We start from the raw sequence: 23718 nt of genomic DNA, 5'->3' as shown, positions 1-23718 counted from the left end.
AATATGTTTGGTCTAATCAATTTTTGTTAAAAACATAAATACAATGATGGTAGAAGAAGGTGGTGATAATGATGGCAATGATAGTTGAGGCCACAATAGCCATGGTTTTGGATTTTTGGTTTTGTTGGGTGGGGTTGCAATGTTGAGTTGGTGGCAATGTTGATGAGGATACCAATGATACGGTGGTGGTCGTGTGGTGAAGGGGCACTGGTGGTGGCAGAAGCAATGGTGATGGTGGAAATGATAGTGGGGAGGTGGTGATGATGGGAGACCATAGTGGCGACGCTAGGGGTAAAGATGGTGGTAGTCGTGGAGAGTAGAGATGACAGGTGGCGGTGCTGTTGGTACTGGTTGTAAAAAAACATAATTTTTTTTATTTTTAAGGATGGTGAAAGAATTTCTTACTTGCATTTTATCTAAAAAAATAACTTGAGATATAGGAAATAAAAATAATAGGACTAAATATTTTTTTTTTGTTTCAGTTTTTGTGATTTTATTTTTAATTATAAAAATAAAGAAATAAAAATGATGCCAAACAAGTGCTTAAGCTTTTTATTTATTCCCTCTTATCACTTAAAACTTTATTATGATGATGCTATCAACAGTATAATTGGCACAGAATTGATGGTTAGGGAATTTACTTAATGTAGTAAAAATTGTACATATTATGTTGTATGTTGAAAATCTCTGCATACTAGTTTCCGTGAGATCCAGTATCTCTGCGATAGGGTGAAGAAACTCCAGGGCGGGGACTTTATGATGGCTCTTGCATTTTCACCATCTGGATAACCAGCCTGTACACAAACATATTTCTATTGATTGCTTGTATTTTTATCTTTAAAATCAATAGGCTCAAACTGGATGTGTGGATTTGGGTCCGATGCCCCTTCACTAAAAAAAATCTTGCTTTTGGGAGAAATCTAGGTCTTCACTTGTCTTTTCTCAAATTTGATATTTGGATGGACTCTGTGCTTGTTACTGTCTGCCTTCCAAGGTCCAGGCCAATGCGGTATGATTTTAATTCTGGATTGCTAACTCTGGCACTGGTTAATGGATTAAACTCTAGCTGATTTTAGGTAGGGGATGTGCTTCGCTTCAGTATTTTCAAACTGAAAAGACCTAGCGATGGTCATAGCATTCTACCACCGCCAACCCAAAACAAAAAGAAAATACATCCACAGTGATCGTGAGGCGAAGAAAGAGAGCAGACTTTTTAGGATTCCCGATCGTAATATCAAGCGCCCCAGCGGAAATGGACGATGCAAGCTTCCCCCTTGCGGGCAAAATAAGGGGAGAAAATGATTGCGGAACTCTTTGAATGTTCTCTTTAGTGATGTGAATGAATGACCTATACTTTCCACGGTGTGCAGGCCATCACCACTTTGCTACGTCCCAGTTCAGTGTGGAAGATTCATGCCTGTTGCCATTGGCATAGCAAACAAGCTTTGGTTTAAATCCCCAAAAAGATGCCTCCGAACATCAATTGTCTGACCTTTTATTTTCATGGTGGCGTTGGCAATCACATGTTTAAAGGAAAAGATAGCCCAGATCTAGATAAAGCAAGGGCCAAATATTATAATCATGAGTTCCCCACCTGCGATAGTTAATTCCAAAGTCCGAAGGACATCTCCAAGAGAAAGAATTAAGAAAAGCAAAAGGAGACTATAGATACATAGATAGATTAGATAAATAAATAAAATGAAGTTACAAGTAGTGTGGCAACGAAATTCAGGGAAGCCACTACCCCCACTCCACCGTCTCTTTGCTCTTCCAAACATCACATATAACTCCCCTCCCACCGAGAAAGAAAAACGCAAACCGACACCACTAAGCCAACATCAAAAACACCATAGAACTGGGGAGAATGCTAACGCACAAACTAAACTTTTTCCTCCTCTGGATCTGCTTGTCCATCACGCTATCATGTAAGATCAAATGTAAAGTGAACGATCATCCTTGTATTCTTAATTTTGCTGACCAGGGAATTTGAATTCTTCCTTCTCCACTTCTCCTCTCTTGCAGGTGAGATCCAACTCATACTAGTCAACAATTGCAACCATAGCATATGGCCTGGAACACTCGGGAATGCAGGTCACCCGACCCCAGAAGATGGAGGCTTCCATCTTGATGCGTTCGAGGAGACATTCTTCGACGTGCCTACCGGCTGGTCTGGGAGGATATGGGCCAGGAAAGGCTGCAGCTTTGATAAACAAGGCAAAGGCTGCTGTGAGACAGGGGACTGCAGCAGGCTACTCCATTGCCAGGGCATGAGTGGAACACCGCCAGCTACAGTTGTTGAGATGACCTTTGGCACTGCCAGATCACCACTTCACTACTATGATGTGAGCCTGGTGGATGGGTTCAATCTTCCAGTTACAATGAAACCAATCGGGGGACAGAATGGGTGCGGTGCGGCAGGATGTGAGGTGGACTTGAACGTCTGCTGCCCTTCCAGGTTTGAGGAGAAGCGGCAAGGGAAGGTGGTTGGGTGTAGGAGTGCATGCCTGGCTCTGAAGAGGGACAAGTATTGCTGCACTGGGAACTACAGTTCCCCAAATAGTTGCAAGCCAACACTTTTCTCCCGCATCTTCAAGTCCGTATGCCCTCATGCATACAGCTTTGCCTATGATGACCCCACAAGCTTGAAGACATGCAGGGCATCACGATATCTCATTACCTTCTGCCCTCCTGCAAGTTAAAGGAACAGGGGGTTAATATCCGTGTTTGCATCTAGATGGTAATAATAGTAACGCGTGCCTTTCAAGTTCTATCTATTTTGTGATCAGTTTTTCTAGGAATGCTGGTCTTCTGTGTTCATGTATTGTATGATTGCACATATAAGTGTCAGCCAACAATCGACTGGGGAAATAAAAGGAATTTAAGTATTGCATGTTTGAACATATGGGTGTCAGCCAAAATTGACTGGGAAAAGAAAGAAAAAAAAACCTAGGATGCTTGCATGAAGTACAGGTCTCAGATTCAGGTCAAGAAGATGGCAGAGAGAAGACCATAAAAGAGTCAGTTGAGAAAGTGCCACAGACAAGATACATGAGAAGAAATTGTAAAATATGATCTATAAAACCAGATGCAAATCAAAGGGATGAAATGTGTTATCAATGTTTTGGGGGGTGATTTCTTTTATGGAAAGTGCTCATTAACAATTATACGATCAGTATAAATAAGATGCATTTGTGCCAATGACACTCTGGTAGATAGCCATGCAGCAACCATCTCACTTGCCCAGGCTGATTTTCTGATAATAGGGGTGAAGGTAAAGTACTTTCACACAAAGCAGAAATTTTATGTTGCTCCATAAGATATGCATAAACCACCAAGAGCACAGGTTAAGATTGAGGCTCAATTATGTCTAAGGCATCACTGACATATGAAACACAAACATCACATACATTAGTAACTCGGGTCAATTGTGAGATATGCATTAGAAGTCAATGTGGTACTAACAAGAAATAAAGTATCAGAATTATCACTATACAGCTGAGACTAAAGTAAATCAAGTTCAATAAAAAAGACTTTAACCTCATACATGTCTGCAGCAATAATGACAGGAGCAATCTAATAACAGATATCATTTGTACAAAGAACACCCTACATGCGATGTTCACTTTGGATGTGGTTGAAATGACTATCACTTGGAAGTCAATGCGGTACTAACAAGAAATAGAGGCAATTGTCACAATTATTATTGTTCAATGCCTTGATCTGTTAATCATGATATCATCTATTTTGTGTAACATAGAACATGGTCAAAGTATCATACATTAGTTCATAACTACAATGTTAACTTTGTTCAATTCACCATATCCAACATTATAAGTCCGCAATTAGAGTTTGTGGTCTGTAAATTTGTATAGTTGGTCCACTTCCCTAATATGCATACCTTGTGATGCAAAAAATGGATAACACATACTTGCAACTGATGCTTTACTTCTAGGACATACGTATGCAAAAAAAAATGAGAAAACAACAGGGAGAAATTTATGAGAAAATACTTCCCGTAACATTGAGCTCTTTTTTACATTTCATGGTTTCAGAATACATCCGTTAAGTAAAATATGTCTTAATAAATGCTTTCAAAAGAACATGTTTTGAACTTCCATTATGGAAGAAAATATAAGTCAATCTGTTGCTTCTGTGAAACTGAATTACTTTTTCCTTTTCAAACTGAAATGACTTTCAGAAACTATATTAAAATCTTGTATAAGAATTATATGAAACAAAAAGAGTTTTTTTTGTATCACCTTAAATCTCTTTGTAATAACTGCAGAAATTGGCCCTGCATCTCCATCGACTGCCTCATAATTAAACATACAATTCCTATTCCCCTGGCAAAGTTGCTTCACTCTGCACGTACTTGTCTATGTATGAAAAACATTCTACATAAGTATGGACAAAAAAGAAAAATATAGGAACAAAAACTTGCCTATATATATTTGATTATAACATAGATATAATATAAAATTATGTATAGCAAGTAAGTAGACTCTACAGCTGCAGCAACAACAACAACAATATTCAGAGAAATTTTACCTTGCCCAGGAGAAACAACAATAACCAGGCATCATGAATGTCAGCATCGCAAAATGCATTACTGAAACCCAGGAGTCTCCTTCCTCCCACAGTTAACTCTCAAGGCTATCCACTGACCTGAAAGACAGGTACATATGCCATGTCATAGTAGGATATGCTTACCAACCATACAACTTAACTAGAGAGAATAGATATTCTTTGTCAACAAACAACAGTAAAGCCTTACCCTACTGATATGGCTTTGGCATCTTTAAGGAAGGATATATGAAAGGATTGAGAACAACTTTGCAACCATTGTCAACTTGATGTCAAACCCAACTGTGTATTGTACCAAAAGATTTTTGTATTCTTTCTTTTGATATGAAATTCAACTTGAACAGCTAGAACACATCAACTCTCAAGTGACGAATTAAGAATGCCATATTAGTTGACTTGTTAATAATTATGATATGAATATGACTTTAGTCATTAATTTTAACAAACATACACATTTGTTTTTGTCTACCTTTTTTAGTTATTCATGTAATCTGCTCACACCATGAAACTATGTTACAGTTTACTTTTGGAGGTTCAACTGTAATTAGTAGAAAAGAAAAAAAAGGGTGCTGATTATGACTCACTTTTGATCCCTAATTGCAATGACACTATCAAGGAAAGAAAAAATCAACAAGAATTACTAAAAAATCCCAAACAAAAATTCAAGTATTGGCTTCCAAGAAATACCACAATTAGAAAAAGCTGAACTCAAGACAAAGGTGTATGCAATACTTGTTCGCTGAGAAGGAATATTTGATGCAGGTGTTGCTAAGTGGTCTGCCAAATTTCTTATATATTCGATTAAATGCTCTATAACATTTATTTTTCAAGAAATGCATAATGTAGTTCAATAACTGGTAAAATCTAACAACACATAGTAGCATGTATAAGAAACATCTAATTCCTAATCCAGTAAACAGATTTACAAGTAAAATTCATTTCCTACTATCAGTAACCTTCACAATGGCAAGTAAGCAAGCAATGGAAACATAGTGTTTGAATTCAAGCATTTGTCATGATTCATATACCAGAGAGAAAAGTGTAGTATAAGAAGCTGAATCAAAAGCCAGCAAAGGGATAAATTCAGGCATAGGAGCAGAAAAATGGTTCTCTTATAAGATATATAATGTGGGAGCTCCAGGAAGGTTCATCATAGCATAACACTGATACTTGCTTTTCTCTGTAAAAATAACTTTAGTTTTTGCTATCATAAAAAGCATGGTACATGGATTTGAAGAATAATAAGACACAAAACAGTATAGCGATAATTGAATTATGGCTAGTTCTCGTGATTATTGTAGCAATATTAGATGCTTGACATGGAAGAAATGCAGATAACATCTATCATCCAATCGAAAGCTGACGTATGTTGCACATAACATGCTGATCCAAGGGGATGGAAATTGGAATAGATAAATGTGCTGTCAAATCTGGTAAAACAGAAGGGCAGAAAAGTTTCCACATTATGCTGATAAACAAAGTAGAAAAAGAAAATTACCTCCCATACGTTCATGTTCTCCAATGAAAAAGAAATGTGATATTAAACAAATCCAACATCCAGCAAGAGTTTAACTCCTCCGAAGCATTTGGTCCAGAACAAGACAAACTTTATAAATATCTGTGCTTCGACAAAAACCCTCCCTGCAAAATGCCCTGATTGTTGTTTCAAAGATAAGGACATCTGGAAAAAACCCCTGCCTCTCCAATCCTTTCCATAGATCGAGCATTTCTTTGAGTCTTCTACTCCTAATCAGCCTACAAGTTAGAGATACAACAAGATCCTTAGAATATCCATATTCCAGAGATCCAAGGAAACAATCAGCAGCCTCCAAATACTTTCCTTGTTTACAAAGGCCATTAATCAAAATTGTGTAAGTGATTGCATCTGGTGTTATCTTCTGCACATCCATGTTATAAAAAAGATGCTGAACCTCATTTATCGTTCCCTCAAGATAAAACCAATGAATCATCGTGTTATATGTCACCACATCTGGAACGAACCCTCTGCTGCTAATCAAACATTTTGCTTTGCGAAATTTTCCACCTATGCAAAGGCTATGAATCACAATGTTAAATGTCCTAGTATTTGGGGAGATCCCCTTTTTAAACATGTCAATCAAGAGCTTAAGAACAACCGACCATCTCCCAATCTCACATAACCTGCTCATCACAGTGTTGTAACCAACAACACCAACATCCCATTCCAGTTCAGAGCTCCTCTCCAATAAGCATTTGGCCTCCCAAACTTTTGAATCATGACAAAGGCAATCAAGAAGGATATTCAAAGTGACTGCAGTGGGAGACAATCCATTCCCCAGCATAACTTCCAATTTCTGGAATGCTTCTTTAGCCTTGTGGCTCTTACAAAGGCCATCGATATACGTGTTATAGGTGATCGCATTAGGCTTCCAACCCTTCAACTCACTTTCTCCTAAAACCTTCTCAACCTCATTAAAGCTCCCCACTTTGCAAAGTGCGTCGATCAATATATTGTAGGTCACACAATTCGGAGGGCAACCGACACTCCTCATAGCAGCCATCAGACTTTTAGCCTCTTCAATTCTTCCTTCATGACAATAACCTTGCACGATGGGCGTATAAGTGTGGACGGTGGGCGAGCATTTCTCCTCCAGCATCCAATCTAAAACACCCAATGCCTCCCTAATTCTCCCTACCCTACAAAGACCCGCAATCAATGTCGAGTACGTGGTGGTGTCGGGACTGTGCCCACAACCCTTCATCCTCAGGAGGACCTCGTAGGCCAGATCGAATCGTCTCGCATACCAAGAATGCATCTTTACGAGAATGTTATAGGAGGAGACATTGGGGCTTACCCCCGACAAGATCATCTCCTCGAATACTGCTTCGGCTTCTTCCGGACGCTCTGCCATAACCAGGGCGTTGATGACCGTGTTGTAGCAGAGAACGTTCGGATTGCACTTGGATTCTTTCATCTCGCCGAAGAGGCGGAGGACTTCATCAACCTCGCCGACCTGGCCGAAGGCCCTCATCAGCCTATTGTAATCAAACGGGCGTGGGTGGATTGGTTTGGAGCCGATCTTTGGAAGGGAAACATGGCCCGATCCCGATAATTTCTTCACCGCCTGCAAGAAGCGAGCATGCAGTTCTTGGCTAGAGGGTTCACGAATCTTCTCAGCAGCAGAGGATTCCGACGGGAAGCAGGAAGTGGCGGCACTTTCGTCGTCCGGAGGCGGCGGCCGTATCCAGTCGAGGGCCTCAGAAGCCATGGCTCGACTCCCAGATAGGCTCCGACCGCGGTGACTCTTCGAGCACACGACGTGGCCGCCATTCATCAAGAACTCCACGGCCTTGAGGGCGGTTCTTGCGGCGGCTGCCAATGGCGGAAGAGGAGATCGACAACCCCAGCGCTTCGAAATTTCGGCAACGTTTCTTGCTCCCAGTTTTCGAACGGTCCGAAGGAGCCTTTCCCCGGCCGCCCAAGTTTCAATCCGATAACCCTAGAATCTAACAGCCACTATGATATTCATGAGGCAGTCTCTTACGAACATGCGCATATAAACTTTTATGCGTGTAGGAGATTCTACGGGGACAAAGAATATCTCGGCCGTTGGATCACCCAGATCAGCCATTCCCCCGGCCAAGGTCTCCACAGAGAGCCCCTCCGTGACTTCCCCCGACTTCTCAAGGCCGGCCTCAGACCCGAACGGCACGTCCTTCCCAGCGTTATCCGAGCCTGTGCCAACCTGTCTGATCTGGAAACCGGAAGGGATTTGGTCCCTCGCTCGCTGCTCGATTCTGATGCTTTCACTGTGAGTGCTTTGATCGATATGTACTGCAAACGCGGTAAACTTACACAGTGCTCGGAGGGTGTTTGACAGAACGGCTGAGAAGGATATCGGGCTATCCCAATGGAGGCCTAGCAGAAAGTGCCATGGTCTTGTTCTAAAGATGAGACCTTTAGGAGTAAATCCAGATTTAGTGACATGCGATGCACTGTTTTCTGGGTTCTCTCGAATGGGCAATGATGAAATGGCCATGGATCTGCTCAGATCAATGCAGGATCATGGAGTTGAGTCTGATGTTGTTTCCTGGACTACAATTATATCCGGTTTTATGCTCAATTTCAAGCACGACAAGGCCTTTGGGATGTTCAGGCTATGGTAGTGGTTGCAGATATGACGCCAAGCTCAGTCACAATCAGCTGTCTAATGCCAGCTTGTGCCAATGTTGTGGACTGGAGACATGGAAAAGAGATTCATGGTCATGCTGTGGTGACAGGGAATATGCCAGTGCAATCAGGAATGCTTTGATAATATGTGAGAGAGTAGCATTGCTTCATGGAATTCTATGATTATCAGATACTCAAACCATGGGTAATATGACAGTGCAATCAGGCTTCTCTATCAGTTGCAAAATGTATTGGAATATTAATTTTTTTAAAAAAATATTTTCTAAACTTTAGTTGTTTTAAATGCTTTAAAATATCTTTTCCAAGACACCTCTTTTAGAAGAGTTGTGACTTCACGAAAGAGAAAGTTGGTTTCCAGAAAAGATATGGTATTTCTGAAACGTTATGTATCTTCAAAACTATCGCGTCTCTTTGGTATTCTGGATAGAGTTATAAATAGACTCCTTAGAGATTAATTAAAAAATAATCTGATCTCTTTTTTTTCTCATTAGTACTCTGTCTTCCAAGAGTTTCTTTTACAGACAGTTTTTTTGCCCTTCAACTTTCTACTTTCTATCTTTTTTTTTATTTTCTAAGCATTTGAAGGAGTCGGTCGGGTTGAGCCTCCACAGCGATCATGCTCGTTATAGAAGGATCGGATTGAGCCAGATTGTTGTACTTTGAGGACGAGATCGCCACAAACCTGTATGTAAGGGGCAAATCACGTTCTTAAAGTAGTGTATATCACACGCCTCGATCCAGACAGGCTCTTTTCAATCTTCTGATTTTATTCTATTAGATTATTTTTTTAGAAGACTTTTATAAAAAAAAGATATACCAGTTTTTAGGCAAAATATTTTCAAAAAAAATGAGTACGTAAAATCTGCTTACATTCACTGTAGTCTTCACATCTTGTAGTCATGCTGGATTGTCGAACCAGGGAAGAGTTTATTCAGTTTGATGCAAGAAGACCTTAGGCTGGTGCCAGATTGGAGCATTAGCTTGCATGGTGGATTTTCTTGGGAGCTGGGAAGCTTGCGGAGGCTTATGATGTCATCAAGGCATGCCCGTGGAGCCAGATTCTTTTGTGTGGGAAGCATTATTAGAGGCTTGCCCCCAAGTCCTGGCAATATAGAGCTTGCTAAGATGGTGGTTTTGCATCCCTCTAAGCTCGAGCCAGAGAGTGCAGGGGGCTCTGTGCCATTATGGAACATAATAGTTGCTGGGAGAGAGGCAGATGCTATCAAGATAAAGAAATTGAAGGAGGAGGAATGGAAAAAGTTTCATGCTTGCAGTTGGACTGCAAACTGCTTGAGTGAAACTGTAGTAGACAAAGAAACTCTGGTTTCATGTACTCCATAAGCACATTAGCACAGATTTGCATGCATTTGTAGAAAGCTGCATGTTCTATTTAATTCTTGGTCATGTTTCTTTGTGCAAGGTTTGATCTGGTGGAAGATTGATTCCCTTGGAGCCAATGCAGAGGAGAAGTCTTTCTTATGATGCGAAGAAATAAAATAAACAGGAAGGTCTTTGAGAATAATATATGAAGATCAGGGAAAAAAAGGCATAGAAATATGTCAAAAGGGTTGGTTTGGATCCGTGCTGATTCATGAAGATTCGGAAATGTTTAATACATAGATGAAGGTTCAGTGCTGTTGATGTGGCATCTCAACGACATGCGAAAGTATAGCAAAGAGACGCATAGAAAGACTAGTATGGCACCTCTTGGTGGTCTTGGAGAAATATCTCAACTTTGTACAGAGAAACATAACAAAAGACAGCAAAATCTTTGGAGAGATTGGGGCAACCTCCATGAATGCAGGGAAGAAATGGGTTCAACAACGTGCTATAACTTTCCAACATAGAGAGCCTAACTGCGAGCTTGAGCAGGAATGCTCAGCTAGTAAAGAAATGCTGCCTTCTGGTGAAACCAGATGAAAGACAGAGAAAACAATAGTCTGCAGGCTGGCTTGGCCAGCTTCATCTGGCATCTCAACGTTGAATTGAAACATTGTGCTTCAAAGCATGCTACAACGAATTCGAAAGGTCATCATTCATTAGAGTGACGACAAAGGCACTGTAATTTACATTTCAAAAAAAAGTTAAAAAAAAAAACTCCAGCATTGTAAGTTCTCTGTGTAAGTACATTTGATGATGAACGGCATTGAAGTAAAAGCAGCAATGGGGTGGAAGAAAAATTAAATTATAAAATCACTGCAGAAGTGGAACTTAAACTTGCTGCCTCAAGAATCCTTCCGCTGGAGTAGAAATAGGCAGTGACATCAAATGGCTTTCAAGGATATTAATGAATATATCTGGCTTCTTAACATCAGAAATTTATGATAACCTGCCTTATCTTTCCCTTTTTTACCCTTTTATCATGTAAAGCCTTACCAGTTCAAAAAAGTGAGATGCTGGACCATTTGAATGGCCTAAATTTATGGATTTTTATATAATTTAATCCAGAATGTGTATTAAGGTATACAATTTCTCTAATCAGTTCAGGTGTCTCTGCAGGATCCTGATGCATGCTTCTGTTCAGTAGTAAGATGGTAAAAATATGCATTATGTTGGGATGGCCATCACTAACTGGTTGAAAATTCTATGCAGCAAAAAGCTGTAGACATTATACATTTGGCTTTCAGCATGGTCGGGAACCTTATTTCTCTATCTTCAATGAAAACCTGATTTAATTTCTGAAGGAGTTATACAATTTCTTTTTCCTTTTAATTATGACCTTTGTACTCAACTTGTATCTTTCCAGAACAACTAAGAACAGTATCCTGTTGTATGAGACCATCAAGTACCCCAAAGGTACCCAAGATCCCCGATCTCTATTCTCGTTTGCTATGTCTTCATCTTTCTTGTCTTCCCTTCGCTGATTTGGAACCTAATGAAATATTCCTAACAAATTGTTGCTGCAGATCATTTATTTTCTTTTTCCTTGGAATTCCACTCATTCATCTGTAATTTGCTTTGAATGAGTGTGCTCTTTCTCTTCAGACATTTGCAGGACTATTGTTCCAGTTGTAGTACTTAAAAAAATGCATAGTATTTCTCCTTCTCAAAAGAAGATCGTGCAGTACTTTTCTTCCTTCTTTAGATAATTGCCATTTTTTTGGAGGCAAATGTCTGGTAAATCAATAAGTGATGCTGAAGTAGGTATAAGTTTTAGTTCATTAACTTGATGCCTTCTTTCTTTTCCATTGTTTCCACCGCTATCCCATTTTACACATGGAAAGACCCAAATTTCTAGCATTTTCCTCTTCCTGAAAAATAAATCATGGCATAAAAGGTTTATTGGTGATACAGAACATGCTTACTGTTTGTTATCAATGTAAAATTCTACTTTAAATGAAATAATAGAAGGAACTGTCTTTAAGCAAGCTGGAATTATTAAAGATGGCTGGAAGGTTGACTCCAAACAAGATCAAGTTACCTAACAATGAAAACGACATTTGGGTTTAAGTTTTTAAACTGTATCAATCCATAGCATATCTGGTGGGTGCATTTTTAAATTTAAGCCAGCACAGCTCAGAAAGCATCATTTAACCAGAAGGCCAATGAAACAAGAAGATTCCTTTCTCAAAAACTTCATTAAGGCAACATTCCAATTTTGGATTTTGCAGAAGACATATGCTTGAAAACTACTGCTTAGAATGCTTGGTGATGCCATCCTGATTACTTATGCTTCTTAACAATGGAGTCATTGACCAGCTTGAGATATTGAATTGGTGGAAGCATTCCAGTACCCGACAGTCTCTAAAAATCACAGTATCTGATATAATTATGTCGAACTACTCAATTTCGGTTTGCCCAGAAACAAATTATGCTCACAGGGTATTCTTGAGGGAGTAAAATAACTGAGTAAGTCATGTTGGTTATGTGTCAGCATGCATTAGCTTTTTACGACAGTATAATGGAACCATTTGAAGTTCTATTTGGACAAGCTTAAGGGACTGGAACTAGCTGGTACCGGATTGCTGCATTGGATCCTCTTGGAATATTATCCTTGTCTTTGGGATAGTCATCATTAATAAACTATTGGCTTTGATTTCTACGCTATTATGCTTAATACTGATATTTTAATATCATCCAAAGTTGCGTGTTTTTTACTCTCCAAATGCCAGCCTCAAAAAAAAAAAAAGCAATTAGGCTTCTTTTTGTAGATGTAACCCTGTTTTATAATTACTTTTATAGTTGGTTCCTGCACCTTTATAAATACCCAAGCAGAGTAGATGGTTCAGCAAGAGGAAATGGACCCAAAGGTTGACAATACGGTAAATGAAGATGATCTAGGACTTGGATGGGGAAGATCCTTACCTGTGCCAAGCGTTCAGGAGATTGTGAGGAGGGATTCATTTTGTGTTCCTGAAAGATATATTAGAGATAACACTGACAGGCCAAGAGATGCAAATCTTTGTCTTCTTTCACCTAACATCCCTGTTATTGATTTTTCCTTGCTTTCAAAAGGGCATGAAGGTGAGCAAATGAAACTAGATATGGCCTGTAAGGACTGGGGCTTTTTTCAGGTATTCAAAGGTCACATTCATTTTAATAGATAAGCAGAACTACGAAAATGTTTTTAACTCATATGGCATTTATTGTACATAATGTACCATGGGCATGATGAGTGGAATTCTCCAGCCCCTTTTCCAAAACATGGCAACAAATCGATTCACAGCATATTCCACATGTGATGATTGACCCAATAAGCATAATTTCAAAATAATAACTTATGCCTCATCTCATTTATTTCTAAGTATGTACTATATTTTTAACAGATTATAAACCATGGAGTACCTGAAGACATTTTATATAGAATCAAGAATGCAATGGCTGGATTCTTTGATCTTCCAGTGGAAGAGAAAAAGAGACACTCGATGGCACCAAATGACCTCGAAGGATATGGGCAAGCATACGTAGTGTCAGAGGAGCAGAAACTAGACTGGAATGATTTGATATTTCTAATGATACTCCCAACTGAAATGAGGAAATTAAATTACTGGCCAACTGTGGTACCAGATTTCAGGTATGTTGACAACCAATGCTCACATGTTTCACTTTTTCTCATTGGTTTGCTGAAGATTAACAGAACCAACCTCTTATTACTTGATGTCAGGACACTAATTTTTCTGACAACATCATCACAATTCAAGAGGAAAAATAAACTAGCAAAATTCAAAGTATCAGTGTTACAGTTTTCTTTCTAAATTCTTTTTGATAGGTTTGGTGGTTATTAACTGACATGATGTTTCATTTTGATTGTTTATTGGGCCACATAGTTCAACATATCTGTGTATAAGATCAATTAAATTGCTTATTACTTACTAATTTAAATCAAGATCCTTGAATCACACATATGAGAGAGCAGTCTCTAGAAACAGATTATTTTTTAGACTTCTATATTGTTCTATGAAGAACTGTTGTTACCGCAACAAATCAGAACAAAACAACATAAATAGCATAGATTATTATATGTGTTATCATGATTAAATTCCAGAACAACTCTAGGTAGTTAACAATTATCTACACATACATTGTCTGTCGGTTGATTCCATACTAATCTATATCATTTTACCCCTTTCGGCAGGGATGCGGTTGAAGTGTTTTCAATGGAAATGAACAGGATAACTGTTGAGCTGCTTGCCAATCTTTCTTTGCTAATGAACATGGATAAAGATGGGCTTTTAAGACTGCATGGGGCTTTAAAACAAGCTATGCGTATGAACTACTATCCAACTTGCTGCAGACCTGATCTAGTTCTGGGTGTGAGTCCACATTCAGATGGCAGCTCTATCACCATACTCTTGCAAGATGACAATATAACTGGCCTCCAAATTAAGCACAAGGGGGAATGGTTTCCTGTAAAACCAATTCCAAAAGCTCTAGTGGTGAATATTGGAGATGCTATTGAGGTATTCAGAATCTAACTAGCAAATTTTCTATTTTCGGAACCCCAAAAAACATAATATTAAGCATCAACAATTAGCTTTTTCCTGCATGTCGGTCCTCCTTTACATAAATTGTACCTTGCCAGCATCATATCTGAACCATTTAGTCTTCTTTTTCTTTAGTCTTTACATCCTCTGTTTTGAATGTCTAATCAGAATTAAAGGCTACCACCTAATCAAGTCTTTCTACCAATAATTGCAGTCCAATCATGTCAAATAATAACCTCATAAGTCATAATGTTGCAGACTTATATCCCAGATGACATTCCTTGATCAATTCTCCAATTCTGCTTCTTATAAGCTTCCTTAAATTTGCAAGTCTTCCTAGTATAAGCATACATCAATCCCATCATCCTCATTCAACATTTGATACCTGCATACCCAGGTGCATTCCCACTTAGGACACATCATACATCCTTGTCTAAACTCTCTTGGGTATCAACTCCACAAGTTAGAACAAAATATTCCATCTGGAAATCCTCTGGTCCCTGTGGGTACCCTTGATTCCATAAATATTCCAACAAATGTTGTGCTCCAAGTATTTTTCTTTTGCTTGACTAATTCCTTGTTTCCAACTTCCATTAGCCAATACCCAACACAATTTCTGCAAATAACATGGATCAAGGGACTCCCTTATATATGTCAGTCAGTAATGCCTCTCTAACCAGCTATAAGAAAGTAAAAACCTGGAATAAATATCTCAAACCACACAAGAGTAATAAAGTAAAGAATAAAAATACTTATAAAATGTACAAAAAACAAAAACGTTCATTGACCAAAATATCATGATATCTGAACTCAAAATCAGTATGCCAACGGTTTCTGGGAAATGCTATAGAAAGGCATGAATATCAACCTGAGCATGAAACGATGAGAGTGCTGTACCTAGACTCGATGACAACTTATCATTTGCAGCACACTAGAACACTGCATCACACAAAAAATGAAGCTGCAGAGCAACTTTTCCATAGTCTTGACTCAGGTGACAGGCATCAATCATCAATTGATCCATTCAGTCACACAAAACTATCTATGTGAAGACAAAAGTACTTGAACTCCAAGACATGATGTAGCAGTCAGTATTAAATAAATGATTAGTTTCTTTGAGCTTTTGTAAACATAGGAAATTCTAGGTGACTAATAGCTCATGATAGCAACTCGCCTACAAGGATGTCCATAACCAGTTTTATATTATCTAACATATCCGAGGGTCTAATGATCAATACTACTTAAAAAATGTTCTTCATATGCCCCTTCAGATATAAGTGACAATAACGTCTAGGCACGTAAACCCTTATTGACTTAGTTCTTTGACTGCCAAGCTAATTATAACAAGAAAAAAGGAAAAGAGGAAAAAATAAAATAAAAGATAAACAAGACCAGAAAAAAGGTAAAAGAGCTGGTCTTTCGACTGAAAAATTACTTATTTTAAGACAATTTGAAAAGGTTGAAATTTGATCTTTGGTTGAGATCTGGAAGTAAGAAGGAACAAGGAAGGCTCAAATAATGAAGTGAATCTAATTGTCTAACTTAATTTTCACCAGTGGAACATCTGAAAAATTGCATTCACAAAAGAAGCAGCAAGCTGCACCTAATCGGAGAGATGCAAAGAAGAATTCTTAGTCATCCACAGGTCTAGGCTTGTCATTTATTCTTTTTTTTTTATTCTAATTGCTCATTAGATTGATTAATGACTAACATGTCTCTGGAACCAGGGTAATTAATCATCTGTTTATCGAATTTCATAGGCCTGGAGCAATGCAATGTACAAAAGCATTGAGCACAGAGCTGTCACAAATGAAGAGAAAGCAAGAATGTCTCTTGCAACATTTGTTATGCCAGATGAAAATGTGGAAATTGGGCCACTGGATCAAATGGTAGATGACATCCACCGACCAAAGATGTACAGAACGGTTAAATATCTTGACTACATCAGGCACACTTTAGGAAGGAAAATGGAGGGAAAAGCGCATACACATGTTTTAAAACTAGATAACAAGGAGTGCTTAGGCTGAAATTTTCTGTTTCTTCTGTGGATGATACCAGTCTAAACATGGAGGAGAGTGTTTCACTTATTAAACCATAGATCTCCTTGTGTTTAAAGTTGCATAACATAACTGCATTAAATTATTCAATTTCTAGTAGCAATAATAAACATATTCTAAATTATAATGCCAATAGTCCTGTTGTTCCTTCATTGCCATTGCTTTTGTTCATAATTAAGATATCTTTTACCTATTTGTTGATCATATGTAAATCTGTTATATGGATATGCAGTGAAACATGATGATATTTTGACTTTGAGTAAGGGGGGAGTTTGGCATGGTCATATGCTCAAAACAGAAGTATATCAATGTCAAGCTTCTTCTAAATGGACACAATAGCCATATGCTGGTTTCGTCCAGTAGTTTCATTTCCAGTGCTAACATATTAGTCCAGCCTCAAATATAGACACAATAAATGCAAAATTCTTTTGCTGATTCATAGCCCTTTGATGCAGCTTTTCATCATTATATATGCTTATGGAGTCTAGCATGTATAATATTAACTGAAAATCAATGCAAAGTAAGCAAGAAAAATCATGGTTATTTTACATCTCCACTTGAAATTAAATAGTAGACACTCCTGCTACTACAATAATTGACAAGATCACCTCTAAGGGCATCCTAAGAACTTGTTTGCTATTGTTGTTGATAGATTATTTGCTGGTTCCATATAGTGCTTTCACTTCCAGTACTAACATATAAGCCCAGCCTCAAATGTTGACACAATAAATGCAAAATTCTTTTGTTGATTGATAGCTCTTTGATTTATCTTTTAATCTTATGTGTACGCTTATGGAGGCTAATATGTATAATATTAACTGAAAATTGATGCAAAGTAAGCAAGAAAAATCATGGTTATTTTACAACTCCACTTGCAACTAAATAGTAGACACTCCCGCTGCCATAATAATGGACTTCTAGCCACGCGTCCTAAGAACTAGTTTACTATTGTTGTTGTTGGTGATGGTGGTGGTGATGTTGTTGTTGTCAGTCCATTACTGATTGATATCTCTCTCTTGATGCAGCTTTACAATATTGACTGAAAATTGATGAAAAGTAAGCAAGAAAAATCATGGTTATTTTGCAACTCGACTTGCAAATTAAAAGTAGCCACTCCCGCTATTGCAATATTTGACAACTTCAAGACCACCTCAAAGGCAACCCTAAGAATTTGTTTACTATTATTGTTGTTGTTGTTGTTCAGGTAAACTTCGTACATGAATATCCAAGGATAAAAGAAAAAAATGTTGCAGGTGTATCGTATGACAGAAGATTGCTACAAGTATCCAACTAAGCTTTAATGGTTGCAGTTGGAGAAATTGTCTCAATAAGGAGATATTTCATGAAATGAAACCACTTATGTATATTCAACATGAGATATTTTGCAAATTCAGTATCCAAGATAGTACACCAATGAACCATGAAAAACAAGCCCTTGGGTGTCATATCCCCTGCCAGCTCAAGCCTCTTAAAATCAAATATCACAATTTTTATTCAGCTCTTTTTTTAGGTCTACCCCTTGTCTTACCTAATCTTGTGATACGAAATCACAGGACCTCCTCAGATCTCATTGCACAGGCCCATATTTTCTCAGTCAGGCTTATATAAGTGAAATTTCTAAAACTAACTCGTTTACAGATTTACCTTACTATGAGATGGTGCTCACATTCAGTTTAGTCCATATTACTTAAATGAGTGAAAAATCCTTTCCACAAGTTAAGAAGTTAACTATTATCACCATATCATTGAGCAGCATAGATATTGGTGTAAACATGATTTGAAATAAAAATGCACTATTTTTAGAAAAGATAACAAATTACATTAGTATGATTGACTTATCATATGGGACCATTTATCCAAAGATTGACCAGTATCATGGAATAGCATTATCTAGGTAAAGAACTGATTTTAAGTTGAGAACTTTGAGAGACCTTCTATTACATAACATGCTTGTCAAATTCTGAGATGATTCATGTATATTTGAAGACATGATCAGAGCTAAGTATGCATCTAGAATGTGAGAGAGAGACAAAAATGATCAAGTATGACAGGGACATAAAATTTCCAACAAAGGATGCTCAGACAAGGATCCTGCCAATGTTAAGATCCTTCACAAAAGAGGAGCAGGGAGTGCATATACAAAGGAACAATGACAGTAGTCAGTAAATCATGGAATATACGTTAAAATTCAGCAAAATTATTAACTGGAAGAAAAGAAATACATGAGAAAAGCATGAAACAACTGTCGTTATCTTAGTGAATAGAAAGAGTAAATTTTATTTTCCATAAGCTTATTCTACCTTCAACGAGGAATCAAGTTGAGACACTCCTGATGTCTCACTGAATTTGTAGTTTAAAATGAAACTAATCCTGACATGGGTCCTCTCTCTCTCTATGGAAAAAGGAAAAAAGCAGAAAAAAGCTTAGAGGCCAGTGAGCTTACTTTTCAGATATTAGATAAGCCATCATAATTGATTTTAGTTTTGAATATTCAAAAAGATATAATCTGTGCACCTGCATGTCTGATAGGAATTGGAACATTACAATGTCAGGTTGCTTAAATTGCCTAAAAGAATGTGCATGATATGATGCTGCATTTGGAATCTTGGAAATGTATAAAGGAAAACAGATGGCAGAAGCAGGTGGCATCCTGAGTGATCCAATGGCAGAAGGCACCAAAGCAACAGCCTTTTGGCTGAAAACGATGCAGTCTAGCTAAATTTGCTGGAAAATACCACAATTAGTGTCAGAATGTTGCCAGGAACAAGCTCTGTATTCCATGTTCAACTAACTAGTAACTATAGATTGAATGCTAAAATGGCAGGCTGTGAAGGTTTAAGGACCAGAACTTCATCTTGAAGCAATAGAAGATGCCTTCTATAGAAAAAAAAGGAGGGCAAGCAGGTAATGGAAGTCACAGGCATCTTATATTTTTCCAATAGTTTCCATGAACAAGATTCCTTCTTCTTAGATATCATGTAGTCAATGGAACCCTACTAATCTAAGGAGACTTTCATCTTGTTGAGATTATTAAAGAGAAATCACTTTTATTGCCTTAGTAGAATTGTCTAGATTTGCATCAATGAGCGGTACATTTGTGCAAGTCATGAAATCTGGTCTACATAATGTGCTATATAGTAGTTCTGCCAACCAAGTAAGAAACAAATTCAACATGTGTAGACAAAAACCAGGCAACAATCATCCCTAAGGAACTCTTTAAGGGGATATAGTGTTGGCTTTAAGAACTTTGCTTGAACCTTGAGTAGTTATTTGATGAAATACTATTAATGTAGGATAATCATATTGCATTGCGAATATATATGTAAGCAATAGGATTGATTTATTTTCTGAGATAATTTTCGCAGATGAACTGCATATCTACCAATAGTAGGGAGTGGAAAAGAGAGATGAAAGAAAAATAAGCTATGAATGTCATAAGATGAGCAAGATGGTGGATCATTTTCTTTCCTCGCAACCTATTTTTTGTGCTCGCTCATCTTATGGTATCGAGAGAAAAGAATCCAAGGGGATTTGCTTGTTATTCTAACATATAATCCAATTTTTTCATTTAGAAAAAAAAAGGATATTGGAAGCGGGTTAGATGATGGCTATGAAAAAGAGGAGTAGAAACAAGGCCTTTAAGTGGATTGATAATTTTTACATTGCTCATTGTCCGAAGTGACATGGAGAATGAGAGTAGGAGAGGGAGAAGAAGTGTGGTTTGGCTACCAGGTCCTTTTAAGACAAGGAAAAATGTATAAGTAATATTTTTTTTTTACTCAAATTTGTGTTTATTTCAATTTGAAAGTTGAATAGAGAGAGAGAAAACAGGATCTGGTACAAATATCAAATGGAAAAATAGATTGAAAATGTAATAATGAAAGATTCTCAAATTAGTACTTGTATAAGGTGCAACCAAAAGAAGCAGAATTTAGGAGACTTTAGGGGTGGACCCAAGAAAATATGCTTCATAAGGGCATGGACCATTAAAAGAAGAAAAAAACTGTAATTTTAAGAAGATTTATGCTTTAATTGCTTTTTAACATGCTAAAATGTGCAGAAGGAAAAGGCAATGATGATACAATGAAATAGAAACAAGAATAGAACTTTCACTCAAGTAGTCATGAAGCATCAACTTGTCCTGGCATGAATTTAGACAAGCATACTTGTAGTAGTTTAACATTTATCTTCATGGATGTTGCAGCGTGTCTAAATGCATACTTCTAGCTTTAACAGCCACAAGTTATAAGCCTGTGGCCTAACTTTCATATTGCTAACAGAAGTTCAAAAATTCACCTTCAAAAGTTATGACCACAACCATAACAACTAAGGTTAATCCAGTTGTTTGGGTCTGGCATTTTTCAATCTTCACCGATCAGTAATAGCCACATCCATTGCCATTGCGAGCTTTTCCACATCCTCGCAATAAATTTGGCACACATAAGCACATAACAACATATTGATGCTTTTTGCAAAATGAATATTGCAAGTCTACAAAAATAAACTGTACAATGATGCTATACCATATGATGAATTACCCAAAGGCCTAGATAAATGGTGAAATTAAGCAGTAATTAACCCAAGCATGTCTACCTGGTAGTAAAAGAAGGCAATCATCTCAGACACTATTGAAAAGCAGCGCATGACTGAAAATATGGTAATCCCGTGGAGATAAAACAACCGCATAGAATAGTCTTGCACGCGATCCTATAGATAGTTGAGACTTCAGGAGGCATATAAGCTACCATTTCTAGAAAAAGGAAAACTAAAATTGAAACAAACAGTCAAATTATCATAATATCATTACTAGAGAAAAGGACACAAAGATGGATAAATAGAAGAAAACAAATTTTCCACATTTACAAACATAAATTTGGATATCAAACCACTATCCGAAAAAGAGTCAGATACATAGCTCACTCTTTAACATGTTTGATAACTTTTATTTGCCAAGTGTAAATGTAGGAGGCATACTTGAGATATTCTATGCTTATGTGTGCACTAATCATCAAATAAAGATGTCAGTAACTCGGCAGCAAATCTAGAAATATAAATGGAGCTTGTTGACCCTAGTAAAATAATCACTCTTCCAGTGCAGCTACCTCTGACATAATTGTTTATCTAACTCATATACTGAAATGAAACATCATGAGATGAACTATGAATTCCGGCCAAGGATCGCTAACTAAACCCTTATGCCTAAGACAGGACAAAGAACCCCTGAATGTTGTCCATTGTTAATTATGAAAACAGAAGATGCTATACTAGCAATAGGTGCTTAAAATATACATGATGCTTCTTAACTTCAACACAAAGACACAAAAAGATGGATAAATTGAGTTCAGAATTAACAAAGTACCTCCAGATAAGCTCCTAAAACCAGGCACTGGACATATTAATGCAAAACCAAATTGGTTAAAGTATCAGGAGAATAAGCTCGCCACACAACAGAACATAACAAGGCAGAGCGTCATTCTGCCATGCCTCTCTGGAGAAATTTAGTCAACAATTGTTTTTATTTCTCTGTTGTTTATCACTGGGCGTAGCATGAGGATATGAAACAATTGAACCAAACTTGTTACCACCAGACCAGTCCTTGTGCTACTCCTCGAAAGTTCCACAAGGATGGTGTGACTCAAATCCATGATACGCTCCATTATTCTGGTGGTTATTGACTGGCACCATCCCCACAGGACCTCCATGCCCATGGAGATGAGCCATGCCAAATACCGGCATCGGGATCATTGCCGGCACCGCATAGGGCATGGGTACCGGCACTGGAGGCTCGTGCAAGCTCTGTGGCACCGGCTTGGAGACAGACAGATGGTCGGAGGACGACGGCCCGTCGTCCGGAAGCCCCTGCATCCTCTTGAGATAAAGGCGATACTTTTGGAGATGGCTCGCGACGTTCTCCCTCGTCAGCCCCTCGACGTTCATCAGCTGCATGATGGTCTTCGGCACGGCGTTCTTGATGCCAAGATGGGCGACGACATCAACGAACCTCTTGTGGAGCTGCGGGGTCCAAACGAGGCGGGGGCGCTTGAGAGTTCTCGCAGAGTGATCGTCGTTGGAGTTCTCCGGCCGTGGAGCAGAGGAGTAGGTCTCCTCCATGGCGGCGGCGGCGGTGCCGGATGGAGAGGCATCCGACCGAGGGACCTTGCGCGAGGACTCGCCAGGGCCGTCCTTGCCGGCAGGATCGTCGCCCTCAAGAACCATGGGGTCATCGGCGGCGGCGGCGGCGGCGGAGGCAGGGGAGGGGAAAGGTTCGAAGGATCTGAGGACAGAGGTGGAGGAGGAGGAGGACGACGGGGCGTGGCGACGGAGGTTGGAGACGGTGTGCTGGGAGGCGCGGTGGACGTCGAGCAGGGTTCTTGGGGGGTCCGTCTTGATACTAAAGGCGCAGGCGAGCTCCGGAGAGATAAGAGACTGGGACAACGGAGTGAGGTCGTCGGCGCTGGGGAGCCCGATCTCCCACTCGAGGACCCTTCCCTCGTCCCCGTCGCAGCCGTCCTCGGCGGCAAGGCGGTCGAAGTCGCTGTCTTCGGCTTCCTTCCCCATCACGGGAATTCAAGATCCGACAAGAGAAATCCAATTAGGGTTTAAAGAAAGGGAAGGCCATAGATGATGGGGGTTTGAGTCGCCGGAGACGATGGAAGGCGAGAGGAGGAGACGGGGGAGAGGGGGGGCTCTCTGGGATATTTATTAGTTTAAATGTCTGATGGAAAAGTGCACCACAACTGTACCTGTCCGATTGCCGACGTGGACCGATTAGCCGGATATTTTTGATCCGCTTTCACTTTTGCCTTTTCCACTGATGGATTTATTAAAATCGGATGCTGACCGCTTTTGATATATATCCCATAAAAGATTTACTTTTGCTTCGCTTGGAGAGAAGAGGCGGTGCCACGTTGGCCAAAGAAACTATCAACGGCTCGATGCGAATCTTGATATATATCTCGCTGTTAATGGTCAGCAATTGGTT

At 38.8% G+C, this 23718-nt stretch overlaps 3 protein-coding genes across 11 annotated transcripts; 2 read left to right on the top strand and 1 right to left on the bottom strand.

Moving 5' to 3' along the window:
• Nucleotides 1-1642: 1642 nt before the first annotated feature.
• On the bottom strand, nt 1643-23414 carry LOC103716744 (transcription factor PCL1-like). 9 transcript variants are annotated; one of them, XM_088713685.2, is made up of 6 exons: nt 21330-22342; nt 21033-21155; nt 6083-12006; nt 4549-4665; nt 4260-4376; nt 1643-2688 (listed from the first exon to the last, which is right to left on the bottom strand). In XM_088713685.2, the coding sequence occupies exon 3, from the start codon at nt 7896-7898 to the stop codon at nt 6153-6155; it is 1746 nt and encodes a 581-aa protein (XP_088569811.1). In that variant the 5' UTR covers nt 7899-12006; nt 21033-21155; nt 21330-22342; the 3' UTR covers nt 1643-2688; nt 4260-4376; nt 4549-4665; nt 6083-6152. The 9 variants fall into 9 exon arrangements, with proteins under 9 accessions (XP_088569811.1, XP_088569812.1, XP_088569813.1 ...); XM_088713686.2 differs by having other exon boundaries at nt 21033-21143; XM_088713687.2 differs by having other exon boundaries at nt 21033-21143; nt 22096-22342.
• On the top strand, nt 1787-3555 carry LOC103716745 (thaumatin-like protein). The gene is made up of 2 exons (XM_026808326.4): nt 1787-1925; nt 2023-3555. Exons 1-2 carry the CDS (start codon nt 1865-1867, stop codon nt 2697-2699), a joined length of 738 nt encoding a protein of 245 aa, XP_026664127.4. The 5' UTR covers nt 1787-1864; the 3' UTR covers nt 2700-3555.
• On the top strand, nt 12976-16706 carry LOC103716774 (protein LATERAL BRANCHING OXIDOREDUCTASE 1-like). Its single transcript, XM_089928254.1, has 4 exons — nt 12976-13269; nt 13522-13769; nt 14331-14655; nt 16440-16706. Exons 1-4 carry the CDS (start codon nt 12976-12978, stop codon nt 16704-16706), a joined length of 1134 nt encoding a protein of 377 aa, XP_089784380.1.
• Nucleotides 23415-23718: the final 304 nt, after the last annotated feature.

This window comes from Phoenix dactylifera, chromosome 17, assembly GCF_051530095.1.
Source record: "Phoenix dactylifera cultivar Ajwa chromosome 17, Ajwa_hap1_PhDact_Kaust_v1.1, whole genome shotgun sequence".
In the NCBI taxonomy this organism is placed as follows: Eukaryota; Viridiplantae; Streptophyta; class Magnoliopsida; order Arecales; family Arecaceae; genus Phoenix; species Phoenix dactylifera.
Note: the sequence above shows the minus strand (reverse complement) of the source record. Positions and strands in the feature narration are given on the sequence as shown.